This window comes from Electrophorus electricus, chromosome 11, assembly GCF_041902795.1.
Source record: "Electrophorus electricus isolate QZ-2024a chromosome 11, ASM4190279v1, whole genome shotgun sequence".
NCBI classification, from domain to species: domain Eukaryota; kingdom Metazoa; phylum Chordata; class Actinopteri; order Gymnotiformes; family Gymnotidae; genus Electrophorus; species Electrophorus electricus.
Window position 1 is genome coordinate 8,239,892 of NC_137507.1, and position 17,609 is coordinate 8,257,500.

General features: G+C 47.6%; 1 protein-coding gene across 2 annotated transcripts in view; it reads right to left on the reverse strand.

Moving 5' to 3' along the window:
• Positions 1 to 17,609, reverse strand: part of exoc4 (exocyst complex component 4) — a 111,764-nt gene that overhangs the window by 5,348 nt on the left and 88,807 nt on the right. For both annotated transcript variants that reach the window (XM_035528011.2, XM_081723431.1), the window contains exons 12-17: positions 15,740 to 15,876; positions 13,891 to 14,046; positions 11,312 to 11,490; positions 5,477 to 5,618; positions 4,392 to 4,570; positions 3,781 to 3,940 (exon numbers count right to left, since the gene is read on the reverse strand). In XM_035528011.2, coding sequence (XP_035383904.1) covers positions 3,781 to 3,940; positions 4,392 to 4,570; positions 5,477 to 5,618; positions 11,312 to 11,490; positions 13,891 to 14,046; positions 15,740 to 15,876 — 953 coding nt within the window. The remainder of the gene's footprint in view (positions 1 to 3,780; positions 3,941 to 4,391; positions 4,571 to 5,476; positions 5,619 to 11,311; positions 11,491 to 13,890; positions 14,047 to 15,739; positions 15,877 to 17,609) is intronic.

Consider the following 17,609-nt stretch of genomic DNA (forward strand, 5'->3'; position numbering starts at 1 on the left):
ATAATGAACAGCAAATGCTATGTTTTCACCGAAACACACACACACACACACACATACACACACACACACACACACACACACACACACGTGCTCGTGTCTCTGTCCTCGACTGGCCTGACACCTGCGAGTGCATTCTCTGTGTGCCATTAAATTTTAATTAGCCTGCGTTTCAGAGCACAGTCCTGTATACAGAGGGCATTAAGCAGATTTATGACGCACGCAGCAGAGGGGGAGGGGTGATGTGCGCCCGCGTGGAGAGAGTGAGCAGACAGGGAGGAAAACAAGAGGGATCAGCACAATGCGTCCCCTCCAACTCCCAGCATGGACAATATTACAACCATTAAAGGCTGCCTCTGTCAGCGCATTCTCAACAACACATTAGTCAACAGCCAGGAAAGAAGGAGCGAGGGATGACAAGAGATGGGAGGGAGAGAGAGAGAGAAATGGAAAATGGAGTGAGAGAAAAAAACAGGAGAGAGGGGAAGAGATTGGGGGGGGGGGGCGCACTCTGAGTGATCGTCTCCATCAAGCAGAACGCATGCGCTTGTCACCACGGTAACAAATGCAAATGCACGTTTTCCCTGTGCTCAGCCATCCTACAGGTGGGGACATGGAGAAGACGAAACTAAAGGTTTTTCTGCCAAGTGCAGCGCATTGGACGGGGACCCTGGGCGGTGATGCTCTGCGCGGTGGTCGCGTCCTGATCACGAGTGCAAAAAAGCAGAACAGCTGAAATACAATGGAGAGGAGGGAGAGAATGTGAAAGACAACAGAGGGGAACGTCAGAAGTGCATACACACGCATGCACACACATCACAGTGCTGTCAGGAGCAGCTGCTGCTCTGTCTTGTAGTGTGCTAGCGAACTGCGGTGTGTAAACACACCGGGCCATCACCCTGACATGCTGGCTAAATGCCGTTTTTCCGGAAGGTTCCTAAGTCACGACTGCCATAGAGGTTTTTTTGGGGAGCTGAAACCCCCCCCCACGCCTCCCCTGCTGTCTGCAAGTCACCAAAATGCAGCTCTAACCCACCTCAGTAACATCTAAGCAGAGCAGACAGACAGGTAACAGTGATATACATACAGCTATGCAGCCAATCAGACAGGTAACAGTGATATACATTGGACCTTAGACTAATGAATTAGCGCTTTAAACGGACTACTGATTTAGGGCCTTAAACACACTACTGAATTAGGACCTTAAACAAAGTACTGGATTAGGGTCTTAAACAGACTACTGATTTAGGACCTCAAACAGACTACTGAAATAGGACCTCAAACAGACTACTGAATTAGGACCTTAAACAGAGTACTGGATTAGGGTCTTAAACAGACTACTGAATTAGGACCTCAAACAGACTACTGAAATAGGACCTCAAACAGACTACTGAAATAGGACCTCAAACAGACTACTGAAATAGGACCTCAAACAGACTACTGAATTAGGACCATATTTAGACTACTGAATTAGGAACTTAAACAGACTATTGAATAAGGACCTTAAAGAGACTACTGAGCTAACCTGCTGGATGCAATGCTGCATTCCAGTAACGTCTCGCCTCCAAATTTTCATATTGAAATTCTCACCCATCCCAATCTAAGACATTACTTTCACTCATGTAGGCACATATGTAATCTCCCTCTCTCTCTCTCTCACACACACACACACACACACACACACACACACACACACACAGTCAACCTTTCACTCTCTTCTCAGCTGATGCAGAAAGTGCTGCCACCTAGAGGACCGTTATGTGGCTGCACAGAACAGCCCATATCACAGCATCGGAGAGAGCAGCATGCCGAAGACGCTCCTCTTCCTCATTGATCCATAGCCTCTGCTTTACTCACCAGGGGCAGCACCTAACATCGATGTGGATGAGATGGGGGAGGGGCCGTGCACACAACACCCCCCTGCCAGCATCCTGTAGCCCCGCAAGCGAAGGCGAGAACAGGTAGCAGCAAGAGTCGCTGCTGGATGCACGAGCCTCTGTGTGTGTGTGGGGGGGGGGGGGGGGGGATAAGTGCACTGAAAATGACTCGCTGTTAGAAGGATGGGAATGTCTGATCCTGTTGATTCTGTTGGGATGTGTGTGTGGGGGGGGGGTTGTCATCTCTCTATTCTATGTCTCATCCACCTGTAGTCTAGGAAATTAGAAACAGCAGAGAGGAGTCAAAGAAAAGCTACCCACTAACATGTACATACACAAGCACACACTCTCACACACACACACAAGCAAGCGCACCCGCACCTACACACACATAAATGCACATACATGCAGGTGCAGAGTGACACACACACCCCTCCCTTCAGATTCTGGTGATGTTGATTAGACATTACAGAGACACCTACAGGGCTCGGTCTGACTCTGTATGAGGCTTGGAACAGATGGTGGCTGTGTGTGTGTGTGTGTGTGTGTGTGTGTGTGTGTGTGTGTGTGTGTGTATCTGCAGTAGGTTTCTCCTTTTCTCTCTTTCTCTCCAGATTCTAGGGAGGAAGACCAGCTCCAAGGTCATTTTAAAATAAAGGGTGTAAATAGCAGACTGATTAGAGCTCGGAGAATGCCTCAAACCCTCACACTACAACCGTCTCGGCACATGCCACATTTCTGCACATAATTAAACAGCAATATCTGCTCAATGCACCTTTCAGAATGCGTCATACGTGGTGCTTTTGCCACACATGTGCGGATGGCCACTAGATGTCACTGTTTCCAAAGGCTTTTCTCATCCATGGCACGGTACGGTTTAATAGTAAGCCTCCAATCGATGGTTATTACTGTGTCCTTGGCCTACCTGCCCAGAGCAAACATTCAGATAGGAGCCTGTCCAGCGATTGCCCTCTTCCTCAGGGGGTCCCGCTTTTTGTCCCCGGCTCCCTCCATCCATATAACCTTCTGTCTCTTACAATGAGCCCTTATGCTCTTCTCTCTCTCTCTCATACACACACACACAAACATATACAGACACACACACACACACACACTCCCACAAAGTCACACAAACACGGTAAAAGTGAGAAATGACAGGCAAGCTAAAAATATGACCGAAATAACATTGAGGAGTCATGAAAACATATGGGCTAATACACTCAGTTGGTAAATTAACTGACAAACATGATACCAACTAAAATGATACCCTCTCAGTCCTGGACCCTCCCACATGCATCACTGTCATCACTGTCTATGAGTGTTCGGGTGTCAGTGTTGAGCTCAAATCTGAAATATTTAGGTTCTAAAAAGGCTTGTAAAAATGCATGGACTAGGTGGGAGTAACAAGGCCCTGTAATTAAAATCAACATCTGCTCCTCCCACACACACACACACACACACACACACACACACACACACACACACAGAGAGAGAGAGAGAGAGAGACCAGGACCCACACCCCCACACTCACAGAGACACAGACAGACAGAAACTGAGTGGCAGGACAGGAATAGAGGAATACAGGAGACCATCCCAGCACATCCCAGTTTGCCTGATTTCCAGTAAGTTCTGACCGGAAACAAACACGAAACTACGATGCAACACAAAGGCTGCGTTTTAAAAAATATGACAAACAAACTTCCCACTCAACCTGTAAGGATATAACAGATATGTCATGCACCATTCATACTTGTGTTAGTTTCCCTTTTCGGGTCACGTGACGTTTATTTCTTAAAGACTGCCAATGTTTCTTAACTGCTTCTCTGTCATTATTTGTTATCATCTATCCTGCCTGGACAGAGCAAGCAGCTCAAGGTGTGTGTGTGTGTGTGTGTGTGTGTGTTACCTCGCAAAATCCAGGTCTGCTTCCCGTGACATGGTGATGTTGGTGAGGTTCTGCTGAAGCACAAAGATATTCCTGCACATCTTCTTGATGCCAGACTCACTTATGCGTTTGAAGTACTGCGCGCCGTTGATGAGAATGCAGGAGATCAGGTGTCCCAAACCTGCCCGGCGTGCGGAGGGGAGAGAGCATAACACCAACGTCAACACCAACGCCAATGCTAGCTCTTGGCCCGAGACCCCAAACAGGGTTCCATTATTTTAAAATGGGGTCAGCTAAACAATTTAAAAATGATAGTCACATTTAGCAACCAAATTATCAGACAGATTTGCAGGAAAGCTTCTTAAGAGACTAGAGATAAAACAGTACCAAAGTTGGAGTATGCCCTGTGCACATGTGTAGGTGGCAGTTTGTCTTTACTGCAGACTTTTTTAGATTTTTTTTTTGCTGCTACTCCATCTCTCCCCATGCATAAAATCTGTCTTCTGATACGCTGAAGTTTAAACCCACTAATGTTTACTGCCAAGGGACCTTTAGCCCAGCTGAAATGTAAGTGGTGTGTCCCCGCCCCCCCCCCCACACACACACACACACGCGCAAATCGACTCACGCACCCTCGAAGATGTACTGGAACTTGTGCTGTTGCAGGCTGGCTCCCATCACCTCCTCGATGGCGCTGATGTCCTTGTTCAGTTTGACCACCAGGGGGTCGTAGTCCATGCTAGCGGCATTGGCCACGATGGCATAGTTGCCCTGCTTGGCCAGGGGGATGAGATGATGGAAGCAGTGCACCCTGGGAAAGGGAAGACAGCCGAACCAAGAGTAGAGCCATAAAGAGTCAACAGCTCAGTCCCTGAAAACCGAGACATTTCCGAGACATTGCCGAGAGGCAGCAAGGCAGCACTGGAGGCTTTATGACTGAACTTTCCTCATGACGCCGTTTGCTCAGTCTCGCTCTGTGAACATGGGCTTGTAGCTATGGTGAGAAAGATCTCGAGAGGCCTGGTGAAGCTCCAAGTCTAAAAAACACAAACTCTATAGAGTCCTGTTTGACTGATGCGGGCCACTGCACGTGTGTGTGTGTATGAGTGTGTGTGTGAGTGTGTGTGTGTGTCCCTTCTGCCACCCACCTAGCAGCCTTCTCTGCCCCCTCCCACGGCTAATCCACTCAGAAGCACAGCCGGGGGAAATCTGCCTGATGGAAAAAGCCAATAACGTGTGATATGAGAGTAGTGAGATATTGTTTCTAAATCAAAATATGAGCTTAGCGGCGCATGAGCAGCGTGAGCCGTCTGAGACGTAGAGGAGAAGTGGCCGTCTGGGTCTGTTAAATGACCGTACTTCCGCCAAAGGAAGAGAAACAGGTAGCAGGGGGATAAAGGAACATGCCCTCGCACCCGGGCTTCTCTAAACACTAACGACGTTTAGTGCTCTTTAAACATTAGCGCTGTTTAGCTTTGCTGTGGGGGAGGTTTGCGCAAATCGGCTGGCCAAAGACCCCAGTGTGAGGGGCTCTTAAGGAAGGAAGACCCTGAGGTTCTTGTGCGTACTCATACACCGAGTGGAAAGAGCCATAACAGACGTACTGTGAGGGGCAGTGTGTGTGTGTGTGTGTGTGTGTGTGTGTGTGTGTGTGTGTGTGTGTGTGTGTGTGTGTGTGTAGGTGTGAGAGAGGCTCCGCTGTTCCGCTCGGACCCACCTAACCTCCAGGTGCAGCACGAGCAGACAGCGGTCAGCGATGTCCTGGAAGGATCTTGAGAGGTCGGATAGGGTCTGCAGAATGTGCTCACGACTGCGCACGTTCTCACTGCTCACTTGAGTGTCTGAGCCTGGAGATGCACCTAAGCACGCGCATACACACACACACACACACACACACACACACACACACACACACACACACACACACACACACACACGTGAACATATAGCTGTGTATATAGCAAACAGTAAAAACTAAAAATAACTACAGTACACATGGACTCTCAACCCTAATACACCTGTTAGGTCTCTACTGCATAAATCCAAATTAAATGAGTCTTCCAGAAAGGTCAGGTGGACTGAAAAGAACAGATGACTAGACAGGCATAGAGCATACACACTGTGTCTTTGTGTGAGTGTGTGTGTGTGTGTGTGTGTGGTGGCAGATCATTTAGAAAGATGAAGAGGTGATGGGCATTGAGTACCTAAAACTCTGCAGCTTGTCTTTGACCTTGTGAAGGTCACCCTCTTTCACAGATACACCCAGACACACCCACACACAGACAGACAAAAAGACACACCCACACACACAAACCCACACCAGCTACAGTACTTTCACACAATCCTCCCCTACACACAGTCCAGCTATAACACTTTCATGCAATCACACACACCGGCTACAGAATTTTCACACAATCACAGACATGGAGATACACCCATACAAGCTACTGCACTTCCACACAATCGTGCATGTGTGCACGCTACAGAACCTTTTGTGGCAAGATTAACACACACAGAGGAGCTGCATAAAGGTGTGGGAGAATCAGACTGTCTGTCCAGTCTCCTTCACCCATGAGACACACATATTTAATACAGTCTAATTTTACTCTGACATCCACATCACCGATAGTAAACACTGCTCCTATGTCCAACCCCAACCCCCAACCTCATTAACCACAAGCACATTTCAGTTCTTTTATTTATTTTTTAAATGAAAGCTGCAGTTTGTTTCTCATGGTCACCAGTAAATCACTCCTGCCTAAGAATTCATGTTAATCTTTAATTGTGGGGACGATTTATCTCTCGGGATGATACTAATAGACTCAAATCCATCCAGCTGACATCACACACACACACACACACACACACACACACACACACACACACACACACACACACACACACACACAGCTCAGCCACCCACATCCAGGAGCCAGACGGAGATAAAGAATTAAGATGGAAGTCTTTCTGTATGCTTCATCACTAGTCCAATTATAGGTCCCCTATTCTCAAACGCAGGAGTCCAGAGCCAGGTTACGCACTGATAAGACATGTTTGACATGGCTTGATTAGAAACACACATCATGAACAGAAATTATTATGTGGATAACCATAAAGTGCAAATATAGTCAGCAAGTCATTTGGATCAGACTAATTCCAGAAGATGGGGTTTGCCATCGTGTTCAGTTAACGATACTGCTGCAATAGCTTTATTTTTCTTTTTTTCTTCTAAATTTGTAGTTTATCTTTCAGACATTGACTTTGAGTGGCATACCCGAGCGCTCACAATCTCAGTGGGCACGACAACCAGCACACAGTCACTACAGGCACAGAAGAACCATAACCTAAAGTAAACTGTTACCATGGAAACGATGCCCGCCTCCCAGACCATTCAGCATCTTTTCAGCTATTACTCATTTGCATGCTTAATCTTTATTGCTAGTAATAAGGTAATAAGCATCTTTCCAAATTTGGAAGGCAAAACTAAGAGCATTCATCTTTGGAAAAGTTAGAACAGTGAGAAGCAGACAGAATATAAATATTATGAGATAATTCTTCCGGACTTATCCGTCTTTAAAATGGGAGGTTTGGATCAGTAGAGGGAAGGTTATAGAAGGTTGTAGAATGTGCTGTTTTATCACAGTCAAGCCATCCTGGAGAGTTGCCACATACACAGAGATTTAACCAAAACCCACTGGAACTGAAAACCATCTCCAATTAACCCTGAAACATGGGTTAGGCAGTCCGGGCTTGAAAGTGTGAGCGCATGTATTATCCGTATCTGACTGAGGGACTGTGTGTGTGTGTGCGTGCATTTGCCTAGACAGTGTGTTTGGCCAGACATGAGCACTTGTGCATGTACTAGTACTGTTTATGTGTCTTATGTAGGCCATAGAGTGTTGAAAAGGCTTCTCTGTCCCTCTGACAACCCGCCCCCCCCCCCGCTATCCATTCTCCCCAACCCTACTGCCTTGGAGATCGTCTCACTTTGATGATGCAATCAAGCCTGCTCGGCATGGGGCTGCCGATTCAGAGCATCCAACGCACCTCCACGTCCCTCTAGAGCTGTCCGTCTCCTTCCTGTGTGTGAGTGTGTGTAGTTTTGTCCAATTGTGTTTCTATCAAATCTGAAGCTTCTGCGTGGTGCCACTGGGGAGGGAGACCTGAGTTAAGGGGGACTCGGACTGTGACAGGGTGACAGACAAGCAGGACAGCATTGTCTCGCTAAATGCACAAAAACAAATCTAATCTACAGCACTATGCTGTCTTAATCTGCAGCAAGGGCAGCTCAGGATATCATCAAATGTCTTTTAACCCAAAACTTTCTGTTTATGTTTCTTACAAGGGAGTGGAGGGGTGATAGTCAAAAAACTGTAATTAACTTTATTAGATTTTTTAATAAATTTTTGCTCAGAGAGCAGCAGTTGTACTTCACTCCTTCCTGAGCAGGACTGTGCAGGGGACTGTGCAGGACTGTGCAGGACATACTGTATGTGAGTGTACGGAAGTGACCCAACTGTGCTACGTTCATTTTCCTGTTCTCAGCCTGTTGCCCCACGAGTTCACTGCAGCAGTGAGCAGTGATGAGAAAATGGTGGCGCATGTCTCAGAAGTGTCCTGGAGAATCTGACCAGTAATGTGTTGTTAGGACCATTAAATAATTAAACGTAACTTTGGGTTTGGACCTTTTTTTTGTGCCCAGGAGTGAGTGACTATGTATACACACACACACACACACGTTACTCCCTGAGGGGAACAGAGAGAAGAAGGGAATGTGAAAGAGAGAAAGAGGAGACAGAATGGGAAAAAAGTAAGAAAAAGAAGGGGGGGGGCAAGAGAGAGGAGAGAGAGAGAGAGAGAGAGAGAGAGAGAGAGAGAGGGAGAGGGGAGAGAGAGAGAGCGAGAGGAGGAGAGAGAGATGAGAGAGAGGGAGAGGAGGGGAGGGAGAGGAGAGAGAGAGAGAGGGAGAGAAAGAGGACAGAGATGAGCTCATGAATGATGCATGAGACTGGCTGAGAGTGCTGATTAATCTTCAGGTGCAGGAGTGACATCTGCATAGGGAGAGCTGAACTCTGTCAGCTAGTGACCTCTGACCCCCACCACGTCTCCACAGCTACGACTCCGCAACTCAGCCCCCAGGACAGCGAGAGAGGAAGCAGAAATTGAAAATGAGAAAAAGGAGTGAGGGGGTGTATGAAGGTAGATGTGTGTGTGTATGTGTGTGTGTGTGTGTGTATAGAAGCATCCACAAAAATTATGCTAATGGGTGCAAAGCAGACCTCCACTTGCAGTGAACAACAACAATACAAAAGCCCCCAGCACACAAGCTCAGTGGTTACAGAGGAGAACCTGCTGCTTTGGAAGAGAGGATCTCCAGAGGGGCCGGAGAGGATGTCCACAGAGGCAAGAGCAGGATTTCCAACACACAACACACACAATACTACACACACACACACACACACAAAATGCTCCAACACAACTCTGCAACACACAGCACACACAACGCTGTAACACACCACACACAAAATGCTCCAACACACCACACAATACTACACACACACACACACACACACACACAAGCTGACCATGAAGGAAAGAGGTGCATCACTTAACAGGAAGTCATTTGCTCCTGACTAAGATCAAGATGATTTTTACAGTTATCTGCACGGCTCTGCCTTAAAGCTCTCTCCACACACACACACGTCTGAAGCTTTATGGGGGTCCTGGCATCGGTCTACCTAAACCTCCCTGACCCCCGATTCCTCTGTCAGTTTGCTCTCACTAGCTGGAAAGCGGTGCTCCAACACGGCACAAGAAAGATTCACATATTAAATATAAATTTTCAAGATCAGAAAAACAAGGTGAAATCTCAATGAAGAATGTGAGCAAAACTCTGTAAAAGCTGTGTTTGAGTCACACAGACACAGCAACAGGGACATCCCCCACACACCCCTCCACATCTACACTGCCCCCCCCCACACACACACACCCTGCCCTAAATAAAACAGTGCTCTAAATGAAAACCCGCACTGTGACAGGGGATTATTTAGCACAAAGCCCAAGTAGACATTATCCACTCACATTCAGTCCCACTCATGGTATCACACATCATTCCTGCCTTCTCCAGAAGCAAAGGGGCCACTCAGACCCAGTACCAGGAGAAGACCTCAGACCCAGTACCAGAGGAGCTCAGACCCAGTACCAGAGGAGCTCAGACCCAGTCCCAGGAAAGGGAACCATGCACAGAGTGGTATTACCCCTCTGCTCCAGGGAGGGGGTCTTTACTGCTCCAGAGAGGGGGTCTTTACTGCTCCAGAGAGGGGGTCTTTACTGCTCCAGAGAGGGGGTCTTTACTGCCAGCAGGCCAAGAGGCACGCAACACTGCTGCTGTAAACACACTAAGGCTCAGAAATAGCAGTTATTATCTACTGCACAAAAAGCTTTTTTTTTGGTGGGGTGACGATGGTTGAACTGCCTAAACATTCTCAGACACACACACCCACACCCACCCCAGTGCACGGTGGCAACACAGGTGACTAAACGCACAGGTGATCTGGTGTCTCCTCCAGGCAACCCCCCCCACCCCCCCCCCCCCACCCCCCGTGTGTGAGTGTGTGCCCTCCTCTACTGCTCATCCTCTGGGCCTCTCTCAAGGTCGCTCTTCCTATCCTCCCCACTCCAAAGCCAGCATGGAGAAGCCCCTTAATCTCGCCCACATTACACTGGCAAACATGTATGAGTTTGCTAGACAAGGCAGAGAGAAAATGACTTGTTCATACCTGACTGGCTCTGTAATATAAAATCCAATTTGGGTAAGGGAGTGTGGTGTGGGGTGGGCGGTGTGGGTGGAGGTGCGAGGGGTTTTAAGGAGGGAAAGATAAGGGTTTCCGTCGGCGATGGGCCCATCAGCTCGGCAAACACTAAATAATGAACAATACGGAGGCAGTCCTGCCATGATAAAACACTCCATTACTGCCAGTGTGAAGAATTAATGATAATTATGCCCACGTCCTCCACGGTGCTCTTATTGAATTTTTATCTGCTCCTGGAGCAAGTCTCTCTGAAGCGGTCTTTGCTCAAAAAGGAGACGGCGAAAGAGAAGTAACAATAGTTTTTAAAAAGCTAATTTACCATTCTCAGTTTTAACTAAGTGTGGCACTGGGCAGCTGCAGCGAAGGGGGTGGGGCCAAAGCAGACGGCCAGACGGGCAATCGGGGTCTGAGTGGTCAGTACAGGACACGAGCAGAAGCACTCTGGCCCACCGGAGCATTCAGCACACTGAATAATGCCCAGAAGGCTTTAAAAAAAAAAGGGCCCGCTAGGCTCTCAGTTTCACACTCTCCTGAGCACGCGTGGTCACACACACACACACACACACACACACACACACACACGCACACACACACACACACACACAGACAAGAAAGCACTCACACACACAGTAGGCACACTTTAAATGACTATGGCAGTTTAGAGAAAAGATATTTTAAGTGAATTGTCATCTATTGCGGTGTCTCTGTCTACGCCCACACACACATCCACCCCCACTTACTCGAGCTCTGGGGCAGGCTGGAGAAGTAGCCCAGGAGACGGGCAGACAGCCACTCCATGCTCTCCTGCAGGTTAGCCAGAGACTTCATGTCACTGACATCCCACAGAATCTCGTTCTGGGGAATCAGCTTGTCTCCCAGGTTACCGGTCAACACCTCGGACTCCTTAGCAAACGCCACTCTGAAAGAGAGAGAGAGAGAAAGGGATGAGAACTGGCCTAGAAAAACCTCGGCGTGGCACGCAAGGGAGGCTGAGTGAGGTTTTCAACTCTGCACGTTATTCTTATTACATGGTACCACAGACACGAGAGTTTATGAGTTTGGAAAGCACCATTAACTCTGCTTAAATGGAGCCAGTGGAAAAGAAACTGATAGATGGGTAGGACAGAGGAGTGTGGAGAGGAGAGGGAGGAGAAGAGAAAACAGAGGAGTGAAGGGGAAAGGTGAGGGGAGGAGAGGGGAGATGAGGTTCCTCTTAAACTAGCAAGTTTTACAACGAAGGGTAAAGGGCAAATAACTGGATAAATAAATGTAACATCAGAGAAGAAGGGCCTTATTACTGGGTCTTCACAACTGTGGGTCGGTTTGCCAGATGCACGCCGCCAACCTTGTCGTGCGGCTGATGAAACTGTTTTCAGAGTTTTAATAATAGAGCTCTATAATGCGCCAAACAGATTGGCTTTTTTGTCCAGCAAGCCTGTTCATTTATTTACGTTACAGTTGCATGCCGCACGGTGGCCCGCGCGAGGGGTGCACACTTATAAAGCAGTTCTGATAAAAAAATGGCCCCCTCCCCCTCCCACTCACGTTTCTTACAATGATTTCCTGAAAAGGACCCATGGGCACATGGCCATGTCAGCGTGTTCTATGGGATTCATGTTTGAACTGAGAGAGAGAGAGAGAAAGAGAGAGGGAGAGAGAGAGAGACGTAGCTTCAGACCAAACCAGCGCCAATTACGGGCACTCGAGTTGGCTCCTGTTCACCCAGGTCTGCTCAATGGCATTATGGCTGTCAACACCCAACACCCATCTTTCAACAGCAGCTGAGCACTGCAAGAGGACGGCAGGGTGCCCAGAATAACGCATTCAGACGGGGCTGGCACCACGGCGCGGCCATAGATCTGTGAGTGCAGGCGGCTAAATGTTTACGTACTCTTACAACATGTGTCAACCTGGCCATGCACGTGCAAGCGTAGCTAATGCTTGGCACTTGACTGTCTGAACGGGTTTTCTGGGTGCCATTGTCTGTTCCCCACTCGGCCAGTATGCCAGGAAGTACATTAACAAATCTGCAATTTAGAAATTTACAGCACATGCCTGGGATGTAAAAATGAAATGTGAATGAGACTTTCAGGTAGCATGGATCCATGCCATCTAAACAAGAAACTTCTAAAATGAAATACATGGTTAGTAGGATTTAAAAAAAAAAAAAAAGATTTGTGACAGATTTGTGGAAAACGTGCAGAATGAAACCCTGTATCAGAGCTGGTTAACATGAAAGATGCACCCATCACACACCCGTCACGCACCCCTCATACATACATTCATCATACACCCATCATACTCATCCTACACCCATCATACTCATCCTACACCCATCATACTCATCCTACACCCATCATACTCATCCTACACCCATCATACATTTATCATACTCATCCTACACCCATCATACTCATCCTACACACATCATACACCCATCATACTCATCCTACACCCATCATACATTCATCATACTCATCCTACACCCATCATACTCATCCTACACACATCATACACCCATCCTACTCATCCTACACCCATCATGCTCATCCTACACACATCATGCTCATCCTACACCCATCATACATTCATCATACTCATCCTACACCCATCATACATTCATCCTACTCATCCTACACCAATCATGCACCCACCGTGCACCCATCATGCACCAATCATATCAGAATTCTCATCATGTATCCAACACAAGATAAATATATGTGCATCTCAACAGCATTTTTTTGTAATTAAGAAAACTTGGTGGAGTTAAAGCTGGACAAAGCAAACTGTTTTAATGCATCAAAACCAAGAATCTTGGTGTAAAAACCAAAACCTCATTATGTGAGTTCATTATATAACTTCTTTTTTCTCCATTTGTACCTGTTTGAAAAATGCAGGCTTCTGCCTTACAATTGCTCTGCAATGACAACTCAGTGGGCTGAATATGTAAATTTTATGCAAATTCGTGTACTCCACTAGTTGGACGTTGTTTTGCTTTTGTTCTTTTTTGAATATAATAATCTTATTTTTACAAATATTTTGGAAATATGTTGTTTTAGCACTTAGTAACAGCTTGCAGTTAACATCCAGCACTGTTTGGTTCATAAACATTACCAGTCTCACCCATCTCTCAGATCTATACTGGTAGTAAATTAAAACTCTATGTCCGGATACATGAAGTGTTCTCTGTTCCTTCTCTACAAAAGTTGTGTTTTTGGAGCCAAATGGTGTGTGTGTGTGTGTGTGTGTGTGTGTGTGTGTGTGCGTACGTGCACGTGTACACGCGTGTGTGTGTGTGCGCGCCTGCGTGTGTTCTGACCGAGTGAAGTCCTCCTCATCCTCTCTCTTCTGTCTGAGCTGTCTGGGCTGGGTCATATTTGCCCAGTTGGGCAGGGACTGAAGGAGACGACTGATGTCCTCGTCTTTGGCCCAGGACGCACTTATGGTCAGCTTCTCCTCACATTGTACTATACCCCTGCAGCAGACACACACACACACACACACACACACACACACACACTTAGAGCAGCGGTACTGAGAAACATGCACATGCATACGTGTGCAAATACAGACAAACACAAACACATTCAACAACACACACACATACACACACACACTTACACACACACACACACACACACACACACACACACACACACATTTAGAGCATCTGTACTGAGATCATAGGCAGCCTGTTCTAGGTCCAATCCCTGATCCTGTGACAGACTGAGGCTGTGTTGTGATGTGCAAATTTCAGCTTCAGGACATTCGTTAAAACAGGACGGCACATAAAGACAACAGAAGCACTCTCAGCAGATTCGGACCCCACTCAACAGGAAGAAAATGTGGAGAAGAGGGAAGCATGACGAATCTACCGAGTGGTGCCCATCGGCGTGGGTGAGGCTGTACTGGAGTCCTGAGTAGATTTAAAACCAAACTAGACTGATTATAAAGCGTCAAAAGACAACAGGAAGGAACTGAGTCACATGCAGTCTTACGCCGGGGACGCGGACAGTCCCCTCGCTTATGGAAGGAACGTTCTGTCCACAGTAAGATGTCAAACCACCATAAACCATAGGCTTTGCCTCCACCATCAGAGGAAGCAGGGACAATCCGTCAGCAGCTAGACGTGTTACACAGCCACTACACAGAACAGCACGCAACACACAGGATACACAGACAACACCAACTGGGACGTTTCAGACTGAGGTCCTTCATCTGCTGTGCACGTAACGTGACGTTCTACCAAGTGAAACCAGTTTATATTAGAAAAAAGTAGAAGTTCAAATAATTGATATTCATTCCATGGGATTGCAAAGTTCCACGAGTGTAGACGAGTAGATTTAGTAGATTTAACTTTCCTAATTTCACTGCTGCCATAGCAACACCTGGCAAAGCAAACAGATATGTCATTAACGCAGTGTCCATTAGTCTTAAAATGCCTCGCCACTGGGGACCATAAACCCTGGTCTCCAATGGATCAGCAAATCGTCTCTTCTCTTGGTTTCTCCAACATAAAGCTGATAATCGCAAGAAATACAACATGCAACTCCTGCAGCGATGCACGTGGAGGGCGGAGTGATACTCCACCCTTAATAAACTGTTTAGAGCACTCGCAGGCTACAGTGCCACAGTTACTACCTGAACTGTTCGCACATCTCACTCCTGACGAACAGGTCTTGGATGGTTTTGTCTGTAGGAGTGGGGACATGGTCTCTACCTCGTACTGGAGGACTCCGAAGTGTTTACTTTTACATCAGCCACTGTTTTATTTGTAGGATGCTAAGTGAACACCAGAGGAATTCTTGTCTTAGCAGTAGATTGTTTACAGGTCAGTGTGTCCACTCTCTGAGGAGAAGTATGGACTAGGACTTCCTTAGGATATCCACAGTCATGAAAATAATCTCAACACAACCATACTTTTCTGGAGGAAGTCTTCATTCATGCAAATGCACCTTGAGTCTCAAACACACACACGCTTGTTAAGGGTGAGATACATGACCAGTCAAATAATAACTGTAGTTATGAACTGTAAACATCACTGCAGCACACCAGGAAGATGTAGATATCTGATTATATATAGTGTGTGTGTGCGCATGTGTGTGCATGTATATGTGAACCTACACACACACACACACACACACACACACACACACATACTCACTCACCTGTAGGCGGCGTTGCAGATCTCTTTGTACTCTTTGAGCTTGTCACAAACCATCTCCAGGAACTGGTTGGAGTACGCACTGAGGTCTTGCATCAGACTCATCAGATCCTGGATGGACTTCTCCACCACCACAGTGCTCTTGAAGGAGAGAAGAAAGAAAGGACAACATTCTTTTCCGTGGTTTCTGGAGAGTGCCGAGTCTCTGATTCTTTGACGTCGTTTGTTACATAAGCCAGTACAAATAGATTACAAAAAGATCAAAACATTTTTGTTTTGGTTTGGGATGCACTAAACACGGCCTTGACATGCAGACACATGAAGACACGTGTTGAAACTACTGCAGGTTTACGGCAGTATAAGGACTTTTACGCAATTACTGCTGTAGTCTCTGTGGTTCAGGCTGCCTCAGCGTTGTCAACGAGTCAAAGGAAGCAGTGCGACTGACGGCTCAGTCACTGTCTGTCTGCAGGGCTGCCTGTCAACTCCCTCACACTCCGAGTGCAAACGCGTCAAGTGTTCTATAAATGAAATAAAATCAGGCCTCACGTTCACCTGTCAAACAGCCAGGCACTACCAGCGGAACAGCTGTCACTGATGTGTGTGTGTGTGTGTTTGTGAGTGTGTATAACCTAGTGTGTAAGAAGCCAGTGTACAAGTCCACGAGAACCAAGACAGGATGCATTACTGATCAGCCACTGGTGGAATGGTGGATAAACCACAGCACGGCGGTCAGCTGATGCTGGTGAAATCAGCTCACCAGCGCTGCCTACATCAGCAAAGCTCCCCCACTCATCTGTTCCTGCACCATGTAGCTCGCCCCCCCCCCAGCACATTCTCGCCGCCAGGTCAGTGTGGCGCATGTCCGGACCGGTCGTTAGCGTGTGTGGAATCGGCGCGCCGCTGGCATGGGTGGAGGTGGCGTTGGCAGGCTTGCGAAGCCGTGGCATCGGCTGCCTTGGCATGGGCTCCAATCTGTTTAATTGGCCCTCGTGTCGGTGGGGCACCAAGCTGGGTTGCAATGACACGCCCTGCGCAGCAGGGGGAAGCACTGCCCTTAGCAGGGACAAACTGGTTCTGCAATCTGCCCAGCATTTCAGTGTGTGGTGCCATCAGCGCTGGAGCAGGAGAGGAGGGGGTGTGAGATAGAGGGGTGCGGCGGGGGGCGGGCGGATGAGGGGTAATGTTCCGTAACAAGGCCTTGAAGGGAGCTGATGGTGAGGGAAGGCTGAAGACACAGCAGGGTACGCAGAGACACGACTTTATGCCCATACTGGAACAGAGTGTGTGTGTGTGTGTGTGTGTGTGTAGAAGACAGAAGCCTGACGGCTACCTCAACTTGACACTTAAACCAAAGCATAGACCCAACGATGGCTGGAAACGCGTCGGTAGTGACGGACTGCTGCACCGTGTCCCGCGTCTCTCACGCGTCGGTAGTGACGGACTGCTGCACCGTGTCCCGCGTCTCTCAGAGTAAATGAAAGCCTGCAGCTCAATTATTCCTGTAACAAATGCTTCTGTGCTCTGAGCCACTTGTCTAATTCTGCTCATTTAGCACAGCTATTCGTCTTAGCTCAGGAAATCATTAAAAAGTAATCAAGCCATGGAGAGACAAAGAGAGAGAGGGAGAGAAGGAGAGAGAGAGAGAGAGACAGACAGACAGAGGGAGGGAGAAGGAGAGAGGAAGATGAAGTAGGGAGAGATGGATACAGATAGTGAGATATTAATATACACACAGAGACAGAGTCAGACAGACAGAAAGAGAAAGAGAGAGAGAGAGAGAGAGAGAGAGAGAGAGAGAGAGAGAGAGAGAGAGAGAGAGAGAAGGATGAGGCCTGGTCCATTTTGTCCTGCTGGGTAGGGTGATGGGAGGC